This window comes from Bufo gargarizans, chromosome 8 (assembly GCF_014858855.1).
Source record: "Bufo gargarizans isolate SCDJY-AF-19 chromosome 8, ASM1485885v1, whole genome shotgun sequence".
NCBI classification, from domain to species: domain Eukaryota; kingdom Metazoa; phylum Chordata; class Amphibia; order Anura; family Bufonidae; genus Bufo; species Bufo gargarizans.
In genome coordinates this window covers 31705014-31728481 of record NC_058087.1, presented here as the reverse complement: position 1 = coordinate 31728481, position 23468 = coordinate 31705014, and the positions used below count along the sequence as shown (strand labels likewise).

Genomic DNA, 23468 nt, shown 5'->3' with positions numbered 1-23468 from the left:
TCATTTTCTCCATGTGGTACAATCACAGCCTCAATGTTTCACCTCCCTCTAAGCTTGGCCGCCTGCCCTGTCACCGCCTCACGGATCCGAGAGGAGAAATCCGTGTCCATAGAGCTCTCCAGAAGACAATAAATTAATAAAAGCTGCAATAAGTAATTACTGGAAAAAAGTCTGCGCCTCACGGTCACTGGAGGCATCATGTGGAAATCTGCAAACCACAAGCCATTCAAGCTTCACTCTGGGATACGTCAGCTCATTATTTGGATATGGAAGGAAGTGCAGCTTCCTAAAATACTCTGCACTGCTGCATCTAACGGTGTGGAGGAAAACGTCTTAAACAGTGAACAAAGCGCTAAATATACCAGCCTCAAAATAACACAAAACATACCTACAGATGTGGTAAGTAAGACTCCATAAACTAATCTCTAGGGAAAAAGTACAATACACCAAAAAAATGTACATTTACAAACAGAGCAGAAGTATTAAAGTAATTATATTCTTGTACATAGGAGCAGTATTATAGTCTTGTACATAAGAGCAGTATTATAGTAGTTGTGGCCGGGGCTATGTGTGAAAGAACCTACTGCCCTGAAATACCCCCCAAACAAACTGGCGGCTTAAATTGTGGCATAACCGCTTCCGTCGAGAGTACACCTGAAAGAGGCCAAAAATCCAGCATTAAAAAAAAATACACACATGTTTATTGACATATTTACAACGCCAAACTCTGAAAGGCACAATGAATCTCACTGACAGGGTTCGGAACATACCGGCTGTAACAAGATGACCGCCATCGGCCCAACTTGCGGATAATTTGAGCTGGCACTTGATTCCTGGAGGCGGCAGAGGCTGCTCCTATCCTGAACGAATGCCCTGACACCGAGAGGGGGTCTAAACCCAAATTGGTCGCTAGCATGCGTGCGTGCGCTATGAATTGGGAGGTGGACAATGCAGCTGTCCCGAAGGGTAACAGTGGGGTGTCAGCACCGCGACTGGCTAGTGCTTCTGATAACTCCCGTAGAACGTGGACCGGACACCATTTGTGATAGGTGGGGAAGAACCTGATTAGGGTAGTGGGACCTGACTGGGAAGTCTTAGTTACAGGTAAGGACAGGACAAAGCCCTCTGGGCTGGGAACCAACTGTCGGCGGGATAGGAAGGGGCCGCTGAGTGACAGTGACGTGAACTCTCCCGGCCTCATGAAGCCGTAAAAGGCCAAGTAAATGGCGTCTTTGAGCACTAAGCTTTGCAGAACCCCGAAGGGCCTGAGGTCCAACAAATCGGACATGCCTCTGAAAGTGGGGCCGGACACGGGCTGTCTACGGGGGGTGACACCTGGGGTACAGTTCTGTAAACCTTTCAACGTGGCCTTGACCACGTGACTGGAAAACAATGATGTTCTTTCTGGCTGCGAGCGAGACAAATGATGTTGGACCCCGGCCAGATAAGTTTTGACGGTGCCGGGAGAAAGGTGCATGTGTTCGTGACAGTACCCGATAAACGCCAATATGAAGTCTATGTGGCCCAGGCCGCCTGGGGGGTGTTCCTGCTGGAATTTGAGGTACAACCGCCAGCCAGTGTTGTATGCTCTGGTGGTGTTAGCTGAGAGCGACCTGGCAAACAGCCCATGGGCCGTGTTCAGGTATTGGTTTAGCTGAGAAAGAGTGTGGCCGGACGAGGAGACGGGGTTCTCGATGTGTCGGCTTCGGGGCAAACCTGGGAAAATAAAGAGTAATTCATCTCAGCTAAAGCGTTGACTGTTACTACTTGCGCATCACCTATGAGGGAACCACAGAATAAGAAGTTGTGTAAGAGCGACAACTGCACCAGACGTCTCATCAAAGACATGACTAGCTGAGATCTGGATCTGCCACTGTCGAGGATGGCCAGGGAGGAAGGACTAGCAGAAGCGAAGACCACGGTGCGGCCTGTCCACAGGTTACCCCAAACGCGAGCCGCCGCCACTACGGGATACAAGTCCCTAGCCTCCGTTGTCTGAGAGGTTCCTGTGGTCTCGCACACCTCCCCCGGCCATGCCCCGTTCAGCCAATGGGAGCCAAAAATGGCAGCGAACCCAGTGCTGATCCCGCTGCTGGAGAATATGACGGGGGAGCTATGCGAGACCGCCGGGACAAACATGGACACGCCATTCCAGTGACGCAAGAAGTGGTCCCACATGCTCAAGTCTGCTTGCGCTTGACTGTCCAGGAATACTGGGCTGTCCTGACAGGGAGCTGCCGAGAGGAGTGGTAGTAACCTGGCTACAAACGACCTGCCCTGGGGAATGACGCGCATGGCAAAGTTTAACATGCCTAACAACGACTGTAGTTCAACCTTGGTGGTGACCCTCCCGGTGATGAAACTGCGAATGACTGCCCGGACCCTAGCCAACTTGTCTTCTGGCAACTTGGCTGACATGCTCTCTGTGTCCAGCACGATGCCCAGGAAAGTGATGGTGGTCGCCGGACCATCCACCTTCTTGGAGGAAACGGGGACCCCTAGCTGGGCGAAACACGCTAACAAGCTCTGAAGATCATTGGGCGAGCCCTGTGGAGATTCGATCAGCAAAAAGTCGTCCAGGTAATGTATCACATGTTCGCAACAAAACCTGTTCTCTAGTATCCAGTGCAAGGCTTTCGCCAGTTGATCGAAAATCCAAGGGCTGCTGCGGGATCCGAAAGTCAACTTAGTTGCAAAATAGTAAAGAGAAATCCACTTGATCCCGTGCCACCGCCAAAGTTCTGGCCTGATAGGCAGCAACTTGAAGGCGTCTGATATGTCCGCTTTGGACAAGATCACCCCAGGGCCTCTGGCAAGGATGAGTGCAATGGCTTGATCGATGGAGGCGCACACCATGCTGACCTCCTCCGCTGGAATAAGTGAATTCACGCTGGGGGTGGATAACCCGTGTGGCGCTGATAGATCGAATATCAATCTCTCTTTGCGGCTGAACTTCCCCGTAACCACCCCTATGGGGCTGACCCTCCAGCGTTCGAATGGGGATGACAAGAAGGGGCCGATGATGTACCCCTTGTCTAGCTCCGACTGGAGAAGTCTATCTATGGACCCGGGGTTAAGGGATGCTGACTGCAAGTTCCTACACTCATGGGTGTGTTCCGGTAATGCCACCAGACCTGTGTGGAAACCATGGGTGAAACCTGACACCAGAAAGTCGCAGAAGGAGGCGTCCTCGTGCCCCTGTAAGTACGACTCCAAGAGTTCTACATTTACCACGCTCATGCAATGTTTATCGGTTTTTAATGAGCAGGCAACTTTCGGATGGGCTCGGAAACAGTTTGCGCAAATGTGCAACAAACGGCACTGACTATAATTGCAAGTGGCAAAATTGTAGTTGTTGCAGATTTGCGACCTGCCCAGATACTTGATCGGCCGGCCGAGTTTATCGACCGCAGAATTCTGCTGGATGCCAGCCGACGGACCAGGAATAGGAGGAGAAGGATTGGACCTCGGGGCACTCGCGGCATTATGACACCATTCTCCAGTATGATAGATAGACTGGCATGAAAAGAAAGCCAGTGCTTTCAGCCCCGCGAAATGCCTGCAGAATATTTCTGTGTCAATGTTGGCCCAGTTAGTAGTAAACTGGAATTGACTGAGCGCAGCTGCGGCTTTAGCAGAAAAAGAGCAATGGTAGTCATAGAAGCCGAAGCCTCCGTACTTGTAGCCCAACTCCGTGACCCTGAAGAGATACAGGTCCAACTCTTCCCTCCTATCTGGTCGTACCGAACAGATGACATCTCGGTAAAGACTAAAGGCAAGCACAAACTCCGGAATCGTCAATTTTCTGCTAAGCCTAAGATCACGTCCCTTCAGTACAACAGAAACATCGCCGCACGCAATGATCCTATTGTCCGATAAGTCACGAGTGGCAATCAGGAGGGAGGCCAGGTTCACATCTCTGCCATCGAGGATGTCCTTCTTGATGTTAGCCGGAATGAAATGAGCTGGAGTGACGTTGGGTACCGTAACAAAGTTACCTGAAGTACTGGCAACGGGTGCCGCTACGACTGGCAACGGAGTTGCGGGTGAGGATAAGCCAGCGACCCTGGCCTCCACTGATTCCAATCTGGATTGTACCCCGGACACGGAGGAGGTAAGGCTGTTCAGCATGACATGGAGCTGAGTTAGTGAGGTCTGAACTGTGGCCATGGAGACCTCTTGCTGGGCCGGTTCTGCGGGGTTGGACACCAGTAGCCTATATAACTCAGCTTTCCGGGCCCCAGCCGGGAAAGGAATGCCTCTCTTGGCTAACTCAGACATGAGTTTAGGCACAGTCCAATTACGCAGAGAAGGAATACTGCCGGATTCCGATGCCCTAGAACCCAGATCTTCGCCAGAGGCATCCACTATATCCGAGCCGTGAGACATGATCGGACAAAACAGGACAAGATGCTGTTATGAGAAGAACGCAAGGGATCGACCGTGGAAGTAAACCTGTACGTATGAATGAACAAAATGAATTTTTTTTTTTTCGCTGCGCCAGCGTACAGATGACCCAGACTGGGTGGCGAGGCACGACTGCCTGCTTGCTAGGGTAAATCGCGGAGCTGGCTGAATGGCTGACGAGCCTGCGCCAGAAACGTGCGGCTGGCAAAGGTGAATACCAGCACCTGAACCCGCCCAACTGTGGCGGAACCATGCATTAAATGCCATGCAATGTGCTGGGTCTGGCGTGCCCTGTTTATCGAGCGCTTGTAACTGGGGGTGCGTGCCCCCTACAACTCATCACCACTACACTGCATGGCATAGTAACCCCCCCCCCCCCCCTCTCCCTACCTAACTGACAGCACGGCGGCCCGTGCCAGACTTTACCTCCACAAAACAATGTTTGTTTGTTTTTTTTTGTTTTTTTTTAACCTTCCACAAACCAGGCCCAAGATAACACAATGACAGCCCGCCAAATAAATACTTTGAATAACTTTGTCCTTATTGAGAGAAATAAATATTGATGCTTGTGTGAGACTTCTACCAGTCACCATGCTACACCTGCCCTGTTGCCAGAGAGTCACTTAATACACATGACCCGGCTGCAAATGCTCCCGTGCTGTCTGAGCACCGCTGTGATCACCCTCCCCCCCCCCCTCCTCCCCTCTCCCGTGCCACCGGTAACTTTACTCTGAACCACAACCTGACCTGAAAGGAGGAAATCATGGAAAGAAATCGGAGTCTCGCTGACTCCTGCTACCTATGTGCAAGTCACGTGGGAGCGGGGCGTGCTGCCAGACTGCCGCTCCGGTGTGGGGATGTCCCTCTCTTACCTTAGAGGGACCGACCCCACCGACCGGACTAAACGAGCCGATGCTGCGCTGAGGCAGCAGCTACTTACCCGCCGCACCAGGACGCAGTACCGCCGGAGGGAGCGCGAACCGGAAGTGACGTTGTGCTGCCTTGGGAACGCTGACGCTGTCTGCTGTACCAAGAATATCGCTGCCGTCCGTCGCCACATGAGGAGTTGTGAGTCAGATATAGGCCAGGACGCCCCTCCCACAAATACAGGCCAATAAATCGGCCTTGCTACTTATATTCTTGTACATGAGAGCAGTATTATAGCAGTTATATTCTTGTACATAGGAGGCAGTATTATAGTAGTTATATTCTTGTACATAGGAGGCAGTATTATAGTAGTTATATTCTTGTACATAGGAGCAGTATTATAGCAGTTATATTCTTGTACATAGGAGCAGTATTATAGTAGTTATATTCTTGTACATAGGAGCAGTATTATAGTAGTTATATTCTTGTACATAGGAGGCAGTATTATAGTAGTAATATTCTTGTACATAGGAGGCAGTATTATAGTAGTTATATTCTTGTATATAAGAGGCAGTATTATAGTAGTTATATTCTTGTACATAGGAGCAGTATTATAGTAGTTATATTCTTGTACATAGGAGCAGTATTATAGTAGTTATATTCTAGTACATAACAGCAGTATTATAGTAGTTATATTCTTGTACATAGGAGCAGTATTATAGCAGTTATATTCTTGTACCTAAGAGCAGTATTATAGTAGTTATATTCTTGTACATAGGGGCAGTATTATAGTAGTTATATTCTTGTTTTTTAAGGGAAAGAAGTGGAATGATCTGCAATGGCCGAGTCAATCCTGGACCTGAATCCGATTGAGCATTTCACTTGCTGAAGACAAAACTGAAGGAAAAATGCCCCAAGAACAAGCAGGAACTGAAGACAGTTGCAGTAGAGGCCGGGCAGAGCATCACCAGGGATGAAACCAGCGTCTGGTGATGTCTATGCCTTCCAGACTTCAGGCTGTAATTGACTGCAAAGGATTTACAACCAAGTATTAAAAAGTAAAAGTTTAATTTATGATTATTATTCTGTCCCATTACTTTTGGTACCTTAACAAGTGGGAGGCACAGATGCAAACTGTGGTAATTCCTGCACCGTTCACCTGATTTGGATGTAAATGCCCTCAAATTAAAGCTGACAGTCTGCAGGGAAAGCTGACAGTCTGCAGGTAAAGCTGACAGTCTGCAGGTAAAGCACATCTTGTTTGTTTCATTTCTAATCCATTGTGGTGATGTATAGAGCCAAACATGTTAGAATGGTGTCCATGTCCCAATATTTATGGACCTGACTGTAGGAGGCAGTATTATAGTAGTTATATTCTTGTACATAGGAGGCAGTATTATAGTTGTAATATTCTTGGATATAGGAGGCAGTATAATAGTAGTTATATTATTGTACATAGGAGCAGTATTATAGTATTTATATTCTTGTACATAGGAGCAGTATTATAGTAGTTATATTCTTGTACATAGGAGCAGTATTATAGTAGTAACATTCTTGTACATAGGAACAGTATTATATTAGTTATATTCTTGTACATATATGTACAAGAATATAACTACTATAATACTGCTCCTATATACAAGAATGTTACTACTATAATACTGCTCCTATGTACAAGAATATAACTACTATAATACTGCTCCTATGTACAAGAATATAACTACTATAATACTGCCCCTATGTATAAGAATATAACTACTATAATACTGCTCCTATAGGAGCAGTATTATAGTAGTTATATTTTTGTACATAAGAGGCAGTAATATAGTAATTATATTCTTGTACATAGGAGCAGTATTATAGTAGAAATAAAATACATTGCAACAGCACTCTGCAAACCTAATAAAGTACAAAAAAGTATTTTGATGCTAATGCTATACTTATTTAGTAAATTTGAGATTTTTGGCAAATACATTTTGTACAAAATTATTTGGGCCCGTCTGCCAAACGTCAAATTTACTAAATAAGTGTAGCATTAGCATCAGAATACTTTTTTGTACTTTATTAGGTTTGCAGAGTGCTGTTGCATTGTATTTTCTTTTTCTTTGTGTTTCCAGCCATGGCAGCGTGCACCTGCACTTTTGAATGTACTGATTGACCGCTTTTTTCTTTGCAGTTTGTACTGGAGGTGTGGCTGGCACTTCAGTCGTGCACCCCTGACCAGCCTGTCTGCCCTATAGGCTGATTTTAATTAGTGTAAGTATAAAGCCGTAGCCTGCTCTCCCTGCACTCACTGGAAGCATTTGGTCACCAGGAAAGGTATAGAGTGGACTCTTATTGCATTCATTGGAGGCCATCTGACACCAGGAGGGTATGGAGTGGGCTCGGCATGCATGTTGGTACCTGCATTCGCTGGATTTTGGCAACAAAAATGACAAAGCAGAGTGGGCCAAGCATGCATGTGGAACCTACACTCCCTGAGTTATATGGTGGCCGTTATTGCACATTAAAGATAGAATTTAGTGTTAGGTTCCAGTCTTACAGAGATCGCATTGACGTGTGGCAGACGGGCCCAAATAATTTTGTAAAAAATGTATTTGACAAGAATCTCAAATTTACAAAATAAGCATAGCATTAGCGTCATAATATTTTTTTGTAATTTATTTGGTTTGCAGAGTGCTGTTGCATTGTATTTTTTTTCTCACAGTATTATAGTAGTTCTATTCTTGTACATAGGAGCAGTATTATAGTAGTAATATTCTTGTACATAGGAGCAGTATTATAGTAGTTATATTCTTGTACATAGGAGGCAGTATTATAGTAGTTATATTCTTGTACATAGGAGCAGTATTATAGTAGTTATATTCTTGTACATAGGAGGCAGTATTATAGTAGTTATATTCTTGTACATAGGAGCAGTATTATAGTAGTTATATTCCTGTACATAGGAACAGTATTATAGTAGTTATATTCTTGTACATAGGAGGCAGTATTATAGTAGTTATATTCTTGTACATAGGAGCAGTATTATAGTAGTTATAGTCCTGTACATAGGAGCAGTATTATAGTAGTTATAGTCTTGTATATAGGAGCAGTATTATAGTAGTTCTATTCTTGTACATAGGAGCAGTATTATAGTAGTTCTATTCTTGTACATAGGAGCAGTATTATAGTAGTTATATTCTTGTACATAGGAGCAGTATTATAGTAGTTATATTCTTGTACATAGGAGCAGTATTATAGTAGTTATATTCTTGTACATAGGGGCAGTATTATAGTAGTTATATTCTTGTACATAGGAGGCAGTGTTATAGTAGTTATATTATTGTACATAGGAGCAGTATTATAGTAGTTATATACTTGTACATAGGAGCAGTATTATAGTAGTTATATTCTTGTACATAGGAGGCAGTATTATAGTAGTTATATTCTTGTACATAGGAGGCAGTATTATAGTAGTTATATTCTTGTACATAGGAGGGAGTATAATAGTAGGTATATTCTTGAATGTAGAAACAGTATTATAGTAGTTAAAATATAACTTTGCATTCTTTTCTGCACTATTGATGATAATATCATGCAGAAGAAAATTTCGTCTTAAAGCGCAACAAGCTTCAATTTGAACAGAAGTGTATGAATTAAAATAACACTACATCATAGGGATTGATGCCACAAAAGGGATATTACCGCTTTCTGGACCAGACTTTGGAATAATTGCCTGGATAATATAAGCAATTTTTTAATTAAACAAAAAAGGGTGATGGGGATTACAATCATGTATACAATCAATATACAAAGATATGTAGGCCCGATCTTTCATGAATGGACCTCAGGCTTGTCGGCCTTGAAGTTTATTACTGCAGTGTCTTGCCATGAACACAGACTAAGCGGCCATTATAAAATCTGCCTGAGGATCCCATGACATCATCAGGGACAGATTGTTCTTGGTGCAAAAGATAAACTATGTTTGGGTCCCTGCAGCTGCAGTCGTCTAAAAGGCAGAATCTCTCCGGTGGAGCTGCTCATACACTCTGCTATATCATTGTATGTCAGGGAGTTTACATGGAAAGGAGATGGGAACAGAAGTAGGGGATTGGGGTGAACCCCTTATATATGACCTACCTCCGAAGCCCTGGCTGTGGAAATATGACCCTGTCCATGTCTATAACAGAAAAATATGGGCAAAATAGTTATATCCCAATTATAAGAAGAGGAAGGTGAGCACTGTAGATATTCTTAGACTAGCGGTCTCCAACCTGTGGCTAACTAGTTTTAAGGAAAATACAACTCCCAGCATACCCGGAAATTCGCAACCTAGGTGTCCTCCAGGGACAAACCAAGCATTAAATGTCAGGAAAGGATTTGGTTTGGAATGAGGAGGTCACCTATACCCTATGTCCCAATACCAATAACCAGAAGTACTTAGTCATGCTTGGAGATTTATAAGATAAAAGCAAAATGTGTCTGCAGATGAAGCAGAGCTGAATTGGTTACCTAACTCACAGCTAATGCGTCATGATAAATCTCTAAGAATAATTAATAACCAGCAGTCCTATGCAAAAAATAAAAGGAGAGCACATTGTGATGTCACCATACGTTGTACCAAATGAGTCACACAGCTCTCCCACATCTAGCGAACTCAGCTCTGTGACGTCTGCTATCTACGACCCAGTGAATAAACATCGTACCATGCAAGACGGGAAATATGACCGCTCACCTTGTTGCTCCGGCACAAATGAAGAGGGACGAGACAAGTGAAAAAAAAAGTCCCCCATCGGAGGAGCCACGTGAAGCATTGTGCCAAACAGGTCATTATGGACTTGGTTGTCCCAAATCCGCCACCACTATTCCAAGGAACAGCAGGTCATACGGGCATGAATCCACTCCAAATTGCACCCAAAACACTCGACCACTTTATTGCAGATTGTAAACAGCGCTATAAAGCAGCGTCAGCTTACGACCACGTTTCATTTTGCTGATGGATCCCTCTCGAAAAACCAAGATCTGTCCGTGATGCAGCTACCCCCAGGCTCATCGCTCAAGTCCAAGTTCCCCAGCCGAAGCTGAGCCTCCCTCCGCCCGCAGACCTGCAGTGCTGCCATCTCCCCATGCACCAACAAGTGCTTGGTGCTCAGCCATGCCAACTTAGTGCCAGCACTGCATCCAGAAGAGCATAGATCCTAATGGATAGAAGGAGAAAGCCTCACTGAAGGAGAAGCTCTCTGCAGCGGGCACATCTGTGTGTAATGCATCTCCCTGACGAAATTCAGCATCCAGGCACCACATCTGAGTGTGCTATGAATTTTTATAAGCACTCTACGATATTATCTGCAGGGAGGGGCGCCTTGTGGCACCGCACACAGTCACATCAGACTGGGGTCAAAAACCTGCCTGTAAATAAAAACTCCCCGTCTGATAATTCAGCTGTGGGAATACATGGGCACAACATAAACAACATGTATTGATAATTGCAACAATGTAAAAGATTCACAGGGGATGTAACAACGGACACAGTGTTACCAGAGCCATTGTACAACCCCGCCAGATGGGGAACACACCGCAAATCATGGAAAATGTAATCAACCCGGAGAGGTCACTGCACGTCCATCAAATCTCAATAGTCTAATGGAAAGGAATGTGCCACGAGGTGTAGGACTCGCACCATGACAATCTCCTTACTGCTACACAGATGCAGTGAAAATCCTGTATGAAGATCAATAATTCAGGTTAGAGACTCAAAAAATTCCGGAGGAAGTGTTAACGCTAGAGATGAGCGAATTTCCTAAAAGTTCGAGTCGGCTCATTCGACGAATATCACCCCAAAAAAATTGCGATACCGCCGCCCCAGTCATTGTACCCCTCAGATGTCGCGTTCATACATGATTGCGGCATTTGTGTGTAAGATTAACAATAAAAAAAAAAATATATTACATCAAAATAACTGCCTCCATTTGCTCGCAACGGGCCGGCCGCCGCCATCTTGCTTGAAGATTTTGCCCGAAATCCTGTGCGGAGTGAGATTACGTCATCACGCCAGCCCACGTGTTGATGTAATCTCACGCCGCACGAGATTTCGGCCGAGATTTTCAAGCAAGATGGAGGCTGGCGGCCAGTTGCGAGCAAATGGAGGAGGTAAGTTTACATTTTTTTGTTTTTTTTATCCTATTTCAGGTTAAATCGATTCACTGATATGAAGCACGAGGAAATTCGGCTTCTAGGCGAATCAAATTCATCCTGAAATTCTAATCGAATACCACTTTGTGGGATTCGATTCGCTCATCTCTAGTTAACACCCAAGACTAATACTAGTACTAAAATAGTTAGACCCTAGTACATAGGAGACAGTATTATAGTAGTTATATTCCTGTACATAGGAGGCAGTATTATAGTAGTTATATTCTTGTACATAGGAGCAGTATTATAGTAGTTATATTCTTGTACATAGGAGGCAGTATTATAGTAGTTATATTCTTGTACATAGGAGGCAGTATTATAGTAGTTATATTCTTGTACATAGGAGCAGTATTATAGTAGTTATATTCTTGTACATAGGAGGCAGTATTATAGTAGTTATATTCTTGTACATAGGAGGCAGTATTATAGTAGTTATATTCTTGTACATAGGAGGCAGTATTATAGTAGTTATATTCTTGTACATAGGAGGCAGTATTATAGTAGTAATATTCTTGTACATAGGAGGCAGTATTATAGTAGTATATTACTGTACATAGGAGGCAGTATTATAGTAGTTATATTCTTGTACATAGGAGCAGTATTATAGTAGTTATAGTCTTGTACATAGGAGCAGTATTATAGTAGTTATATTCTTGTACATAGGAGCAGTATTATAGTAGTTATATTCTTGTACATAGGGGAAGTATTAGGGTAAGATATGCAGCGCTTTTGTGATCAGTTCAGGGCGCAGCTCCCTTTTATTTTTAATAATGAAGACCGCACTGTTTAGCCAGTCCTCGTTGTTAATGGTTGAGTGTTATTGAATAGTTTTATTCTTGTACATAAAAAGCAGTATTAGGGCTCTTTCACACCTGCGTTCTTTTCTTCCGGCATAGAGTTCCGTCGTCGGGGCTCTATGCCGGAAGAATCCTGATCAGGATTATCCTAATGCATTCTGAATGGAGAGAAATCCGTTCAGGATGCATCAGGATGTCTTCAGTTCCGGAACGGAACGTTTTTTGGCCGGAGAAAATACTGCAGCATGCTGCGCTTTTTCCTCCGGCCAAAAATCCTGAAGACTTGCCGCAAGGCCGGATCCAGAATGAATGCCCATTGAAAGGCATTGATCCGGATCCGGCCTTAAGCTAAACGTCGTTTCGGCGCATTGCCAAATCCGACGTTTAGCTTTTTCTGAATGGTTACCATGGCTGCCGGGACGCTAAAGTCATGGCAGCCATGGTAAAGTGTAGCGGGGAGCAGCATACTTACCGTCCGTGCGGCTCCCGGGGCGCTCCAGAGTGACGTCAGGGCGCCCCACGCGCATGGATGACGTGATCGCATGGACACGTCATCCATGCGCATGGGGCGCTCTGACGTCATTCTGGAGCGCCCCGGGAGCCGCGCGGACTGTAAGTATACCGCTCCCCCGCTCCCCGCTCCTACTATGGCAACCAGGACTTTAATAGCGTCCTGGCTGCCATAGTAACACTGAAAGCATTTTGAAGACGGATCCGTCTTCAAATGCTTTCAGTACACTTGCGTTTTTCTGGATCCGGCGTGTAATTCCGGACAACGCAAGTGTGAAAGAGGCCTTACAGTAGTTATATCATTATTTGTTAATATTGAAGCAACCATATACAATTCAGTTTAATGGTTTGCGGTTAGAAAATTACGTCTGCATCGTATTACACCTGTGAAATCCTCACTTCCCTTCTTCTAAGGTCTGCAGGGGGCAACAACGAGCATGGGAAAGCTGTGACCCATCATGGGGTAGGAGGAAAGGAAAATTCATAATAAAAATGTTAAAGAGAATATCATTTGTGAATACATTTTCCCCTTAGTTCTATACAAGCACCAAGCAGAGGTGTCAGTCTTGATTAAGATGGAACGCTATTACGGAGAACTTTGTCTCATGTTACCCTCCAAAGCGGTCAGAAGGTGAATATGAAGGAGGGCAGCATTCTGCGCGCTCAGGTACGGCGAAGTGATTACCATCGGTAATGAAGGCTGCACATTTCATTACAGGAAAATTTTGGAGCATCAGCAACATGGAGGAGGGAAAGTGATAAAGGGAAGAGAAATGAGGACAGAGTAATAAAGCAAAGAGCAGTAACATAAAGCAGAGCCCTGCATGCCACATGGAGCTGATATCTGTATGGAAGATACAGCAAATACCAACCCTGTCCATACATCATAGCAGAATTCAAACCACCATGTCCATCTGTCACAGCAGAAGTTCTGCATTCTGACAACAGCACCAAACACTGGTCCAGAGCGTTTGATACAATTTATCAATGTCAATGGCAGCATATGCCCTATAACAGTGTCATCCACAGATCCCCCATAACAGTGCCATCCACAGATCCCCCATAACAGTGCCATCCACAGATCCCCCATAACAGTGTTACCCACAGATCCCCCATAACAGTGTCACCCACAGATCCCCCATAACAGTGTCACCCACAGATCCCCCATAACAGTGTCACCCACAGATCCCCCATAACAGTGTCACCCACAGATCCCCCATAACAGTGTCATCCACAGATCCTCCATAACAGTGTCCTCCACAGATCCCCCATAACAGTGTCATCCACAGATCCCCCATAACAGTGCATCATCCTCAGATCCCCCATAACAGTGTCATCCTCAGATCCCCCATAACAGTGTGTCATCCTCAGATCCCCCATAACAGTGCGTCATCCTCAGATCCCCCATAACAGTGTGTCATCCTCAGATCCCCCATACCAGTGCGTCATCCTCAGATCCCCCATAACAGTGTCATCCACAGATCCCCCATAGCAGTGCGTCATCCTCAGATCCCCCATAACAGTGTCATCCACAGATCCCCCATAACAGTGCGTCATCCTCAGATCCCCCATAACAGTGTCATCCTCAGATCCCCCATAACAGTATCATCCTCAGATCCCCCATAACAGTGTCATCCACAGATCCCCCATAACAGTGCGTCATCCTCAGATCCCCCATAACAGTGTCATCCTCAGATCCCCCATAACAGCGTCATCCTCAGTTCCCCCATAGCAGTGTCATCCACAGATGTCCCCTTAACGACGTTCCAACACACACACATTATCACCTTCTGCCCCCCAGTTGTAGTGTTGAGGGGCATCAGCCTATTGTGAGATCTCTGCTGCATTCCAGATGTGTTGAACAACAGATTTATAAACTCCACCATATTTTCCTGCGGCTGGACACCGGCCCCGCTTTCCTCAGCAACACCTCGTTAATGGTTAGCTCTCCACTTGTAAAGTTTAATGCACGCCGAGGCTCATCCTGGAGGCCCAGCGCCCCCTGCACCCGGGTCTGTTTATTCAGTCACAGGTTAACCCCGTCTTTACTGCGTTCACAGCTAAAACACAATCCACAGAATGGAGAGCACAACAAGCAACTCCACGGCGGCCATTTGTCCTGCTGCACCAGTTATCAGCAGATACAAGTCCTAGAGCTATAGAATTCATCTGTCTATATAACAGTCAGAGCTGCTCTTCTGATACAGAGCTCCAAACCCCCTGCATAGATGTAGACATGACAGCATTCCGCTGTCTGCAGCCACCACTAAGGGGAGCCAAGGAGCTTACTGTATACTGAATTATTATTATGGGACCTAATGTGTACACAGTCTGCGCTCCCTCTAGTGGTGGCGACAGGGAGTTATCATGTAATTCTGTGTTTACGCAGGGGATTTGGAGCTATGTATTAGAAAATCTGAACCCCCAATCCATATAAACTTGTTATGAAAGTAATTAGCAAAGAATATTGGACATAAAATTATCATAATATAAGGCCTCATGCACACGAGTGTTCCATTTTTTTGCGGTCAGCAAAAAAAACGGAAGCTGCCCGTGTGCCTTACGCAATTTGTGGAATGGAACAGGCAGCCCATTGGACAAGAATAGGACATGCTATATTTTATTTTGCGGGGCTACGGAACGGAGCAACGGATGCAGACAGCGCACGGAATGCTGTCCGCATCTTTTGCGGCCCCATTGAAGTGAATGGGTCCGCATCTGAGCCGCAAACTGCGGCCTTAGGCCTCTTTCACACGACCGTTTTTTTTTTTCGTTTACGGGACGTATTTTGCGTTCCATATAAGGTACCATTCATTTTTAATGGTTCCGCAAATAAAAACCAGAATGTACTCCGTATGCATTCCGTTTCCGTATTTCCATTTCTCCGTTCCGTTGAAAGATAGAACATGTCCTATTATTGCCCGCAAATCACGTTCCGTGGCTCCATTCAAGTCAATGGGTCCGCAAAAATAAAACGGAACACATACGGAATTGCATTCGTATGTCTTCTGTATCTGTTCCGTTTTTGCAGAACCATCTATTGAAAATGTTATGCCTAGCCCAATTTTTTTCTATGTAATTACTGTATACTGTATCTGCCATACGGAAAAACGGAATGGAAAAAAAGGAACGGAAACAAAAAACGGATCGCAAAACACTGAAAGAGCCATACGGTCATGTGAAAGAGGCCTAAGGCTAAGCGGCAACACGTGTCACAAGACTTCTCGTCGCGGAAAAATCTTCTTTTATAATGATAGTCAATGGTGTTGCACGATCGCCATGTCGCAGTGCGACACCGTTGACTGTCATTACAAAAAATGTGCACAATATTGGTGTGACACAAATGTCGAGTGACACGCGTCACAGTGTAGTTGTTCCCTTGTTGTCGCACTACACGTCACCACGTAGTCCTAGCCTAATTGGCGTATTAACCCCTGAGGGCCTCCAACCCAGTGCATTACCGCATAAGTGCCCGATGCAACCAGCTGGTACGTGCATGGCGAAGATAGTCATGTTTCTAGGAGATAACCTGTCCCGTATGTGCAACAGTTGAGGGTAAAAAACAAAAACCGTCATAATAAGATCCGTTAACGGTAAATGGCCAACTTGCTGATGGTTTCCAGAATTGAACTGTTGAACTGAACTGGAAAATAAGTATAAACAGGGATAACGGTAGTGGCGGTCTACCGAGGAGGTGCTGACTAGTCGATTCGCAGACCATAGGGCTAATGTGAACCGTGGGTGGAGCCTCGCTTTAGTTTACGTGACGCTCAGCTGAATGACACATGGACGGTGCTGCCCCCTCCCCCATCTCACATACTCAGGTGTACTGCCGCCCACCTTCTCCTGGCATCTCCCCCGTCACCAGTCCTCATCTTGTCAGTCATCACGTCCTCCCATGTTCTGCCCCGTCAGCTCCTGCACAGTGACATTTCCAGGCCGCACAGCTGCAATCACACGCAGGGCTGGTGCACAATGACGGCGCTCAGTCCTCCGGATTACCGCCTTATCCCTGGCAGGGGAGCAGGGATCCACCGTAACACCCGGTCAAGGTCCCCCCAGTCCAGGACAATCCTCTGCTGCAGAACAACATGGGCACTGGAATGTGGAGTTGATCATTAACGGAGATCAGGCCCTCCGTGCGCTTCACCTCCGCTACAGCTGATGGCGACTCGTTATAGAAACGCCACCATTTAAAGGGGGCACAGCTAATTTCTTGCAGTTTAGGCCTCATGCACACGACAACGGGGCCGCAAGAAATGCGGACAGCACTCCGTGGGCTGGCCGCATCCGTTGCTCCGTTACATAGCCCTGCAAAAAATATATAACATGTCCTATTCTTGTCCGTTTTGCAGACAATAAGCATTTCTACAAATGCGGAAGGCACACGGGCGGCTTCCGTGCTTTGCGAATCTGCAATTTGCGGACTGCAAAAAACAGAACGAACGGTCATGTGCATGAGGCCATATACAAGCGCTTTCAAAAGTCAACTGGAAAAGAAAATGCCGTGCCCAAAGCGTGCGGTTATTTTTTACTAGCTTACATTTAATACCAGAGACACAAAAATATGTAAAATAAATAAATAAAATGCCAGTAGCAAAAAAAAAAAAAAAGTGGACAACATTTTATATTTCCCATTCAGCTAACATCTGGAGCCGTCTTTTTTTTCTGCAAAAATTTACAAAAAAAACGCCACTATAAAACTATGTGTAAATCCAACCTCAATGAGCTTTCTAGTAACGATGTTACACATTTAGGGCCCATTCACACGTCCGTGTGTGTTTTGCGGTCTGTTTTTCAAGGATCCGTTGTTCTGTTTTTTTTGTTTCCTTTGTGTTTCCGTTTCTGTTCCGTTTTTCAGTATGGCATATACAGTATACAGTAATTACATAGAAAAAAATTGGGCTGGGCATAACATTTTCAATAGATGGTTCCGCAAAAACAGAACGGATATGGAAGATATACGAATGCATTTCCGTATGTGTTCAGTTTTTTTTTGAATGGAGCCACGGAACGCGATTTGCAAGCAATAAGGCCGTTGTGCGTTTTTGCAGTCCGCAAATAGCAGATTTGCAAAACACGGATGGCGTCCGTGTGCGTTCCGCAATTTGCAGAACGGCACGGACAGCCATTGATATAACTGCCTATTCTTGTCCTCAAAAAAGACAAGAATAGGACATGTTATATATTTTTTGCGGACCACAGAACGGAGCAACGGATGCGGACAGCACACGGAGTGCTGTCCACATCTTTTGCGGACCCATTGAAATGAAAGGGTCCGCATCCTATCCTAGGGCTCATGCACACTAACGTTTTTTGCGTTCCATATACAGACCATATTTTGATTCTGTATATGGTCCGTATACGACACCACTCTTTTCAATGGGTCCGCATCCGTTGCTTCGTTCTCTGACCCCGCAAAAATGTCCTATTCTTGTCCGTTTTGCAGACAAGAATAGGCATCTCTATAATGTGCCTCCTGTTCCGTTCCGCAAATTGCAGAAGGCACACGGGCAGCATTCGTTTTTTGCGGATCAGCAATTTGCGAAGCGCAAAAAACGGCTTTTTGATGGAATCCGCGAGGGAGACTCCTGACGCATATGTGAACAGAGCCATGTCAGCCCCTACAGGAGCGAGTCCAGCGGACAGCTGTGTGACGTCATCCGTGTAACCGGAGACGAGGCGTGCGGTAATAAATATCCTGATAAATGTCTGGGTGTAGCCGGGCCTCGCAGACGCGCACGCTGTGGAATGCTCCTCTAAACCCCCGGACCCAACCTGCGGGCGTCCTGCTTCATCCGGAGCCGTCGCTGTATGGGGAGTATTTCCACCCGCGGAGGCGCACTCTGGCCGCTGTACGCGCTGTCATCTTGCGGAGGATTAGCAGCATTCCTGGCTGATTGCAGCACGCAGATTATCTCCTTGTAACAATGTTTTTGTTCCCTGCACTGAGAAGTTACAGCTTCCACAATTTACACTTACGCTGCTAAAACGTGACTTATGGCGATGCCGCTAAGCTCCTCCAAGAAACTAGGGGAGACACAAGACAGTCGATGCCTCTTATCACAGACCCCACACAAGACGGTCAATGCCGGGTGACGACGCTTATCACACAGACCCCACACAAGATGGTCAATGCCGGGTGACGACGCTTATCACACAGACCCCACACAAGATGATCAATGCCGGGTGACGACGCTTATCGCACAGACCCCACACAAGACAGTCAATGCCGGGTGATGACGCTTATCACACAGACCTCACACAAGATGGTCAATGCTGGGTGATGACGCTTATCACACAGACCCCACACAAGACGGTCAATGCCGGGTGACGACGCTTATCACACAGACCTTACACAAGACGGTCAATGCCGGGTGACGACGCTTATCACACAGACCCCACACAAGATGGTCAATGCCGGGTGACGACGCTTATCGCACAGACCCCACACAAGACAGTCAATGCCGGGTGATGACGCTTATCACACAGACCTCACACAAGATGGTCAATGCTGGGTGATGACGCTTATCACACAGACCCCACACAAGACGGTCAATGCCGGGTGACGACGCTTATCACACAGACCCCACACAAGACAGTCAATGCCGGGTGACGACACTTATCACACAGACCCCACACAAGATGGTCAATGCCGGGTGACGACGCTTATCACACAGACCCCACACAAGATGGTCAATGCAGGGTGACGACGCTTATCACACAGACCCCACACAAGACGGTCAATGCCGGGTGACGACGCTTGTCACACAGACCCCACACAAGACGGTCAATGCTGGGTGACGACGCTTATCACACAGACCCCACACAAGACGGTCAATGCCGGGTGACGACGCTTGTCACACAGACCCCACACAAGACGGTCAATGCCGGGGGACGACGCTTATCACAGACCTCACACAATTCCTGCTTGCCGTCAGTGAATGGAAATGTTCTTCTTTATATCCAGAGTTCATGCCTCCCAACTTTTGAAGGGTACAAATATGACGATATGTGCGGCGGACGCAGTATAAATTATTTTATATTTCATACTAGGCCACGCCTCTAACACTGCCCAAAACAGAACTCTACATACCCAATCCCACCCAGTCCCCTAAATGCCGCCACATAGTAATTATTCCCCATTTTTGCCATCACACAGTGTCCCTCTTTTTGACCTGGGGAATTAATGCATAAATGTACATTAATACATTTACTGAATTGCCTCTTACTAAACTCTCTGTCCGGTTTCTATCTGTATATTAGACCAGAACTTCATTATTTGGTGCAATTTCTACCTTAAAATATCTATGAGGCCTCATGCACACGGCCGTTGTGCATACGTTCAGATTGTGATTGCGGTCCCCAATGCACGGGCAACATCAGTGCAGCACGGCCGGACCCATTAGACGTGTCATATTTTTTTGCTGTGCGGAACAACAGAAAGAAACACCACGGAAGCACTCCATAGTGCTTCCTTTGTTCCGTTCTGCGACTCCATTCCGCATCTCCGAAACTGCGGACCCCGTCAAGTAAATGGGTCCGCATCCGTGATAAGGGGTGCACAAGGACAGCAGCCGTGGATTGGCGACCCGCCGTTTGTGGGCTGCCCAACGGCCGTGTGCATGAGGCCTAATCCGATGATGTATCTGCTAATATTTAAATGGATATTAAAGTGCAAGAAAAAAAGATTGTCCCAGGGGCTCCCATGACAGTAGTTATGCCCAGATATATTCCCCCTCACAGTAGTTATGCCCAGATATATGCCCCTTCACAGTAGTTATGCCCACCTTGTGCCCCCTCACAGTAGTTATGCCCAGATATGTGCCCCCTCACAGTAGTTATGCCCAGATATGTGCCCCCTCACAGTAGTTATGCCTAGATATGTGCCCCCTCACAGTAGTTATGCCCATATATATGCCCCGCACAGCAGTTATGCCCACATATGTGCCACCTCACAGCAGTTATGCCAGATATGTGCCCTCTCACAGTAGTTATCCCCATATTTATGTCCCCTCACAGTAGTTATGCCAGATATGTGCCCCCTCACAGTAGTTATGCCTAGATATGTGCCCCCTCACAGTAGTTATGCCCATATATATGCCCCGCACAGCAGTTATGCCCACATATGTGCCACCTCACAGCAGTTATGCCAGATATGTGCCCCCTCACAGTAGTTATCCCCATATTTATGTCCCCTCACAGTAGTTATGCCCAGCAGTGTGGAGCGAGGCAGCTGAGCTGAATGGTAGGGAGTGGAGAGCTCCCAGCTTCACCATTACAATCAGTTGTCTCACGCCATAATCTGGGACTGTCTCGTTGCATCAGGAGGTACAAGAGTCTGAACACTTCTCACAGATGAAAGTCTGTAACAATTGTGTCCAGTCTAGACAATTCTCTGAGAGTTGAAGGTTACCGCAGATGAGCCTCCACTTCCTACGCACTGTGCCCGGTTTACTCTTGGATTCGCTCGGACATTTTCACTTAAAATATTTTCTTTTCAAGACTAAGTTTTATTTCAGTCTTTTTTGTTTATTTGTTTTTTTTACAAAGACATGAAACTATAGAAACCAAAAGCGTCAAACAAAACACAGACGGCAGAGCCTAGAAAACTGCTCCTTATATGGGTGTCCCGTGTATGAAAACACAGGAGGGGCCCCGTCTGCCAGAGCCCTGAGGGGACACAGGGTGACCACTGCTGGTGCATTACAGATCCAGTATCACACCAGTGCCTCTATAGAGGTAGGGCCCTGTGCAATGACAGGCTACCTACTGCCACCCAGCTTTCCTAGATACAGATATAACTGGCTGCTCAAGACTCTAGGAAATCAGAGTCACCACCTGGACTGACTGTAATGACAAATATAATTTGCAGAAGCAGGTACAACTGAGAGGCAGCCCTTCAGGACCTTAAGAAAGCTGGATAAAAACCCTCTGAAATAATTGTAAGGCAGATGTAATGATTTCTACCCAGCTTTTCTAGAAACAGATATAACTAAGAATCAGCTGGTCGGGACTCTGAGAAAGCTGAATGTCAATCCCTAAGTTAGTTTTAATGGTAGACACAATGGCTATCAACCATCTTTCTAAGAAACAGCTCTTTAGGGATCTGGGGTTAAACATCAGGAATGGTAATATTCTTCATTGGTTTGTCCAGACACAAACATAACTAAGAGACAGCCGGTCAGGACTCTGGGAAAGTTGGGTGACAAACCCAATGAGAAATGATACGAGACACTAGAAAGTAAAAACAAGCATACCCCGCCATTTACAAATCTTCTTGCAGCTTTCTTGCTTATTGTCCAAATGTTCCCGTAAACAAATCCAACTACAAAATATCAAAAGCTCAGAACCTAAAATCAGTGGCAAGACTCCTAATCCCAGAGAACAACCGACACACAGATTCCATCAAGAGAAGCAGCGAGACGTCTACCGAGAGAGAAAGACAAGGATGAGACGACTGGAAACCATGAAGAATACAGGCCCAGCAACGGAAAGACAAAGAATACGGAGAAAAGAGAAGAAAAAGACCCTGGACCATAACATTGTAATCCAGACAATAAACTACAAGGTTGTAACATTATAGACTGTGCACCCGTATTATGTACTCAGGACACTAGTCACCAGTTCATTGCCTGCACACCAGTTACTCAATACCAACACTGGGCACAAAATATAACAAAGAGAAAAGAAATGCAAAGAGGTCCGAAATACTAACATCAGGCGCCTAAGGTTAAAGTAGGCCATTACATACAACCCACAGGGCTAGTATTATAGTAGTTATATTCTTGTACATAGGAGCAGTATTATAGTAGTTATATTCTTGTACATAGGAGCAGCATTATAGTAGTTATATTCTTGTACATAGGAGCAGTATTATAGTAGTTATATCCTTGTACATAGGAGCAGTATTATAGTAGTTATATCCTTGTACATAGGAGGCAGCATTATAGTAGTTATATTCTTGTACATAGGAGCAGTATTATAGTAGTTATATCCTTGTACATAGGAGCAGTATTATAGTAGTTATATTCTTGTACATAGGAGCAGTATTATAGTAGTTATATTCTTGTACATAGGAGCAGTATTATAGTAGTTATATTCTTGTACATAGGAGGCAGTATTATAGTAGTTATATTCTTGTACATAGGAGCAGTATTATAGTAGTTATATTCTTGTACACAGGAGCAGTATTATAGTAGTTATATTCTTGTACATAGGAGGCAGTATTATAGTAGTTATATTCTTGTACATAGGGGCAGTATTATAGTAGTTATATTCTTGTACATAGGAGGCAGTATTATAGTAGTTATATTCTTGTACATAGGAGGCAGTATTATAGTAGTTATATTCTTGTACATAGGAGGCAGTATTATAGTAGTTATATTCTTGTACATAGGAGCAGTATTATAGTAGTTATATTCTTGTACATAGGAGGCAGTATTATAGTAGTTATATTCTTGTACACAGGAGCAGCATTATAGTAGTTATATTCTTGTACACAGGAGCAGCATTATAGTAGTTATATTATTGTACATAGGAGCAATATTATAGTAGTTATATTCTTGTACATAGGAGGCAGTATTATAGTAGTTATATTCTTGTACATAGGAGGCAGTATTATAGTAGTTATATTCTTGTACATAGGAGGCAGTATTATAGTAGTTATATTCTTGTACATAGGTGCAGTATTATAGTAGTTATATTCTTGTA

The 23468-nt window shown here is 45.2% G+C and overlaps 1 protein-coding gene across 4 annotated transcripts in view; it reads right to left on the bottom strand.

Moving 5' to 3' along the window:
- LOC122945873 (tensin-like) overlaps positions 1-23468 on the bottom strand; it is a 317732-nt gene that overhangs the window by 259375 nt on the left and 34889 nt on the right. Inside the window, exon 1 of one of the 4 annotated variants that reach the window (XM_044305139.1) lies at positions 14543-14644. The exons of the other annotated variants lie outside the window; for them this stretch is intronic. Within the exon in view, the coding sequence (XP_044161074.1) occupies positions 14543-14641 (99 nt within the window). The 5' untranslated portion in view covers positions 14642-14644. Of the gene's footprint in view, positions 1-14542; positions 14645-23468 lie in introns of those variants that run through there. 4 annotated transcript variants of the gene reach the window in all.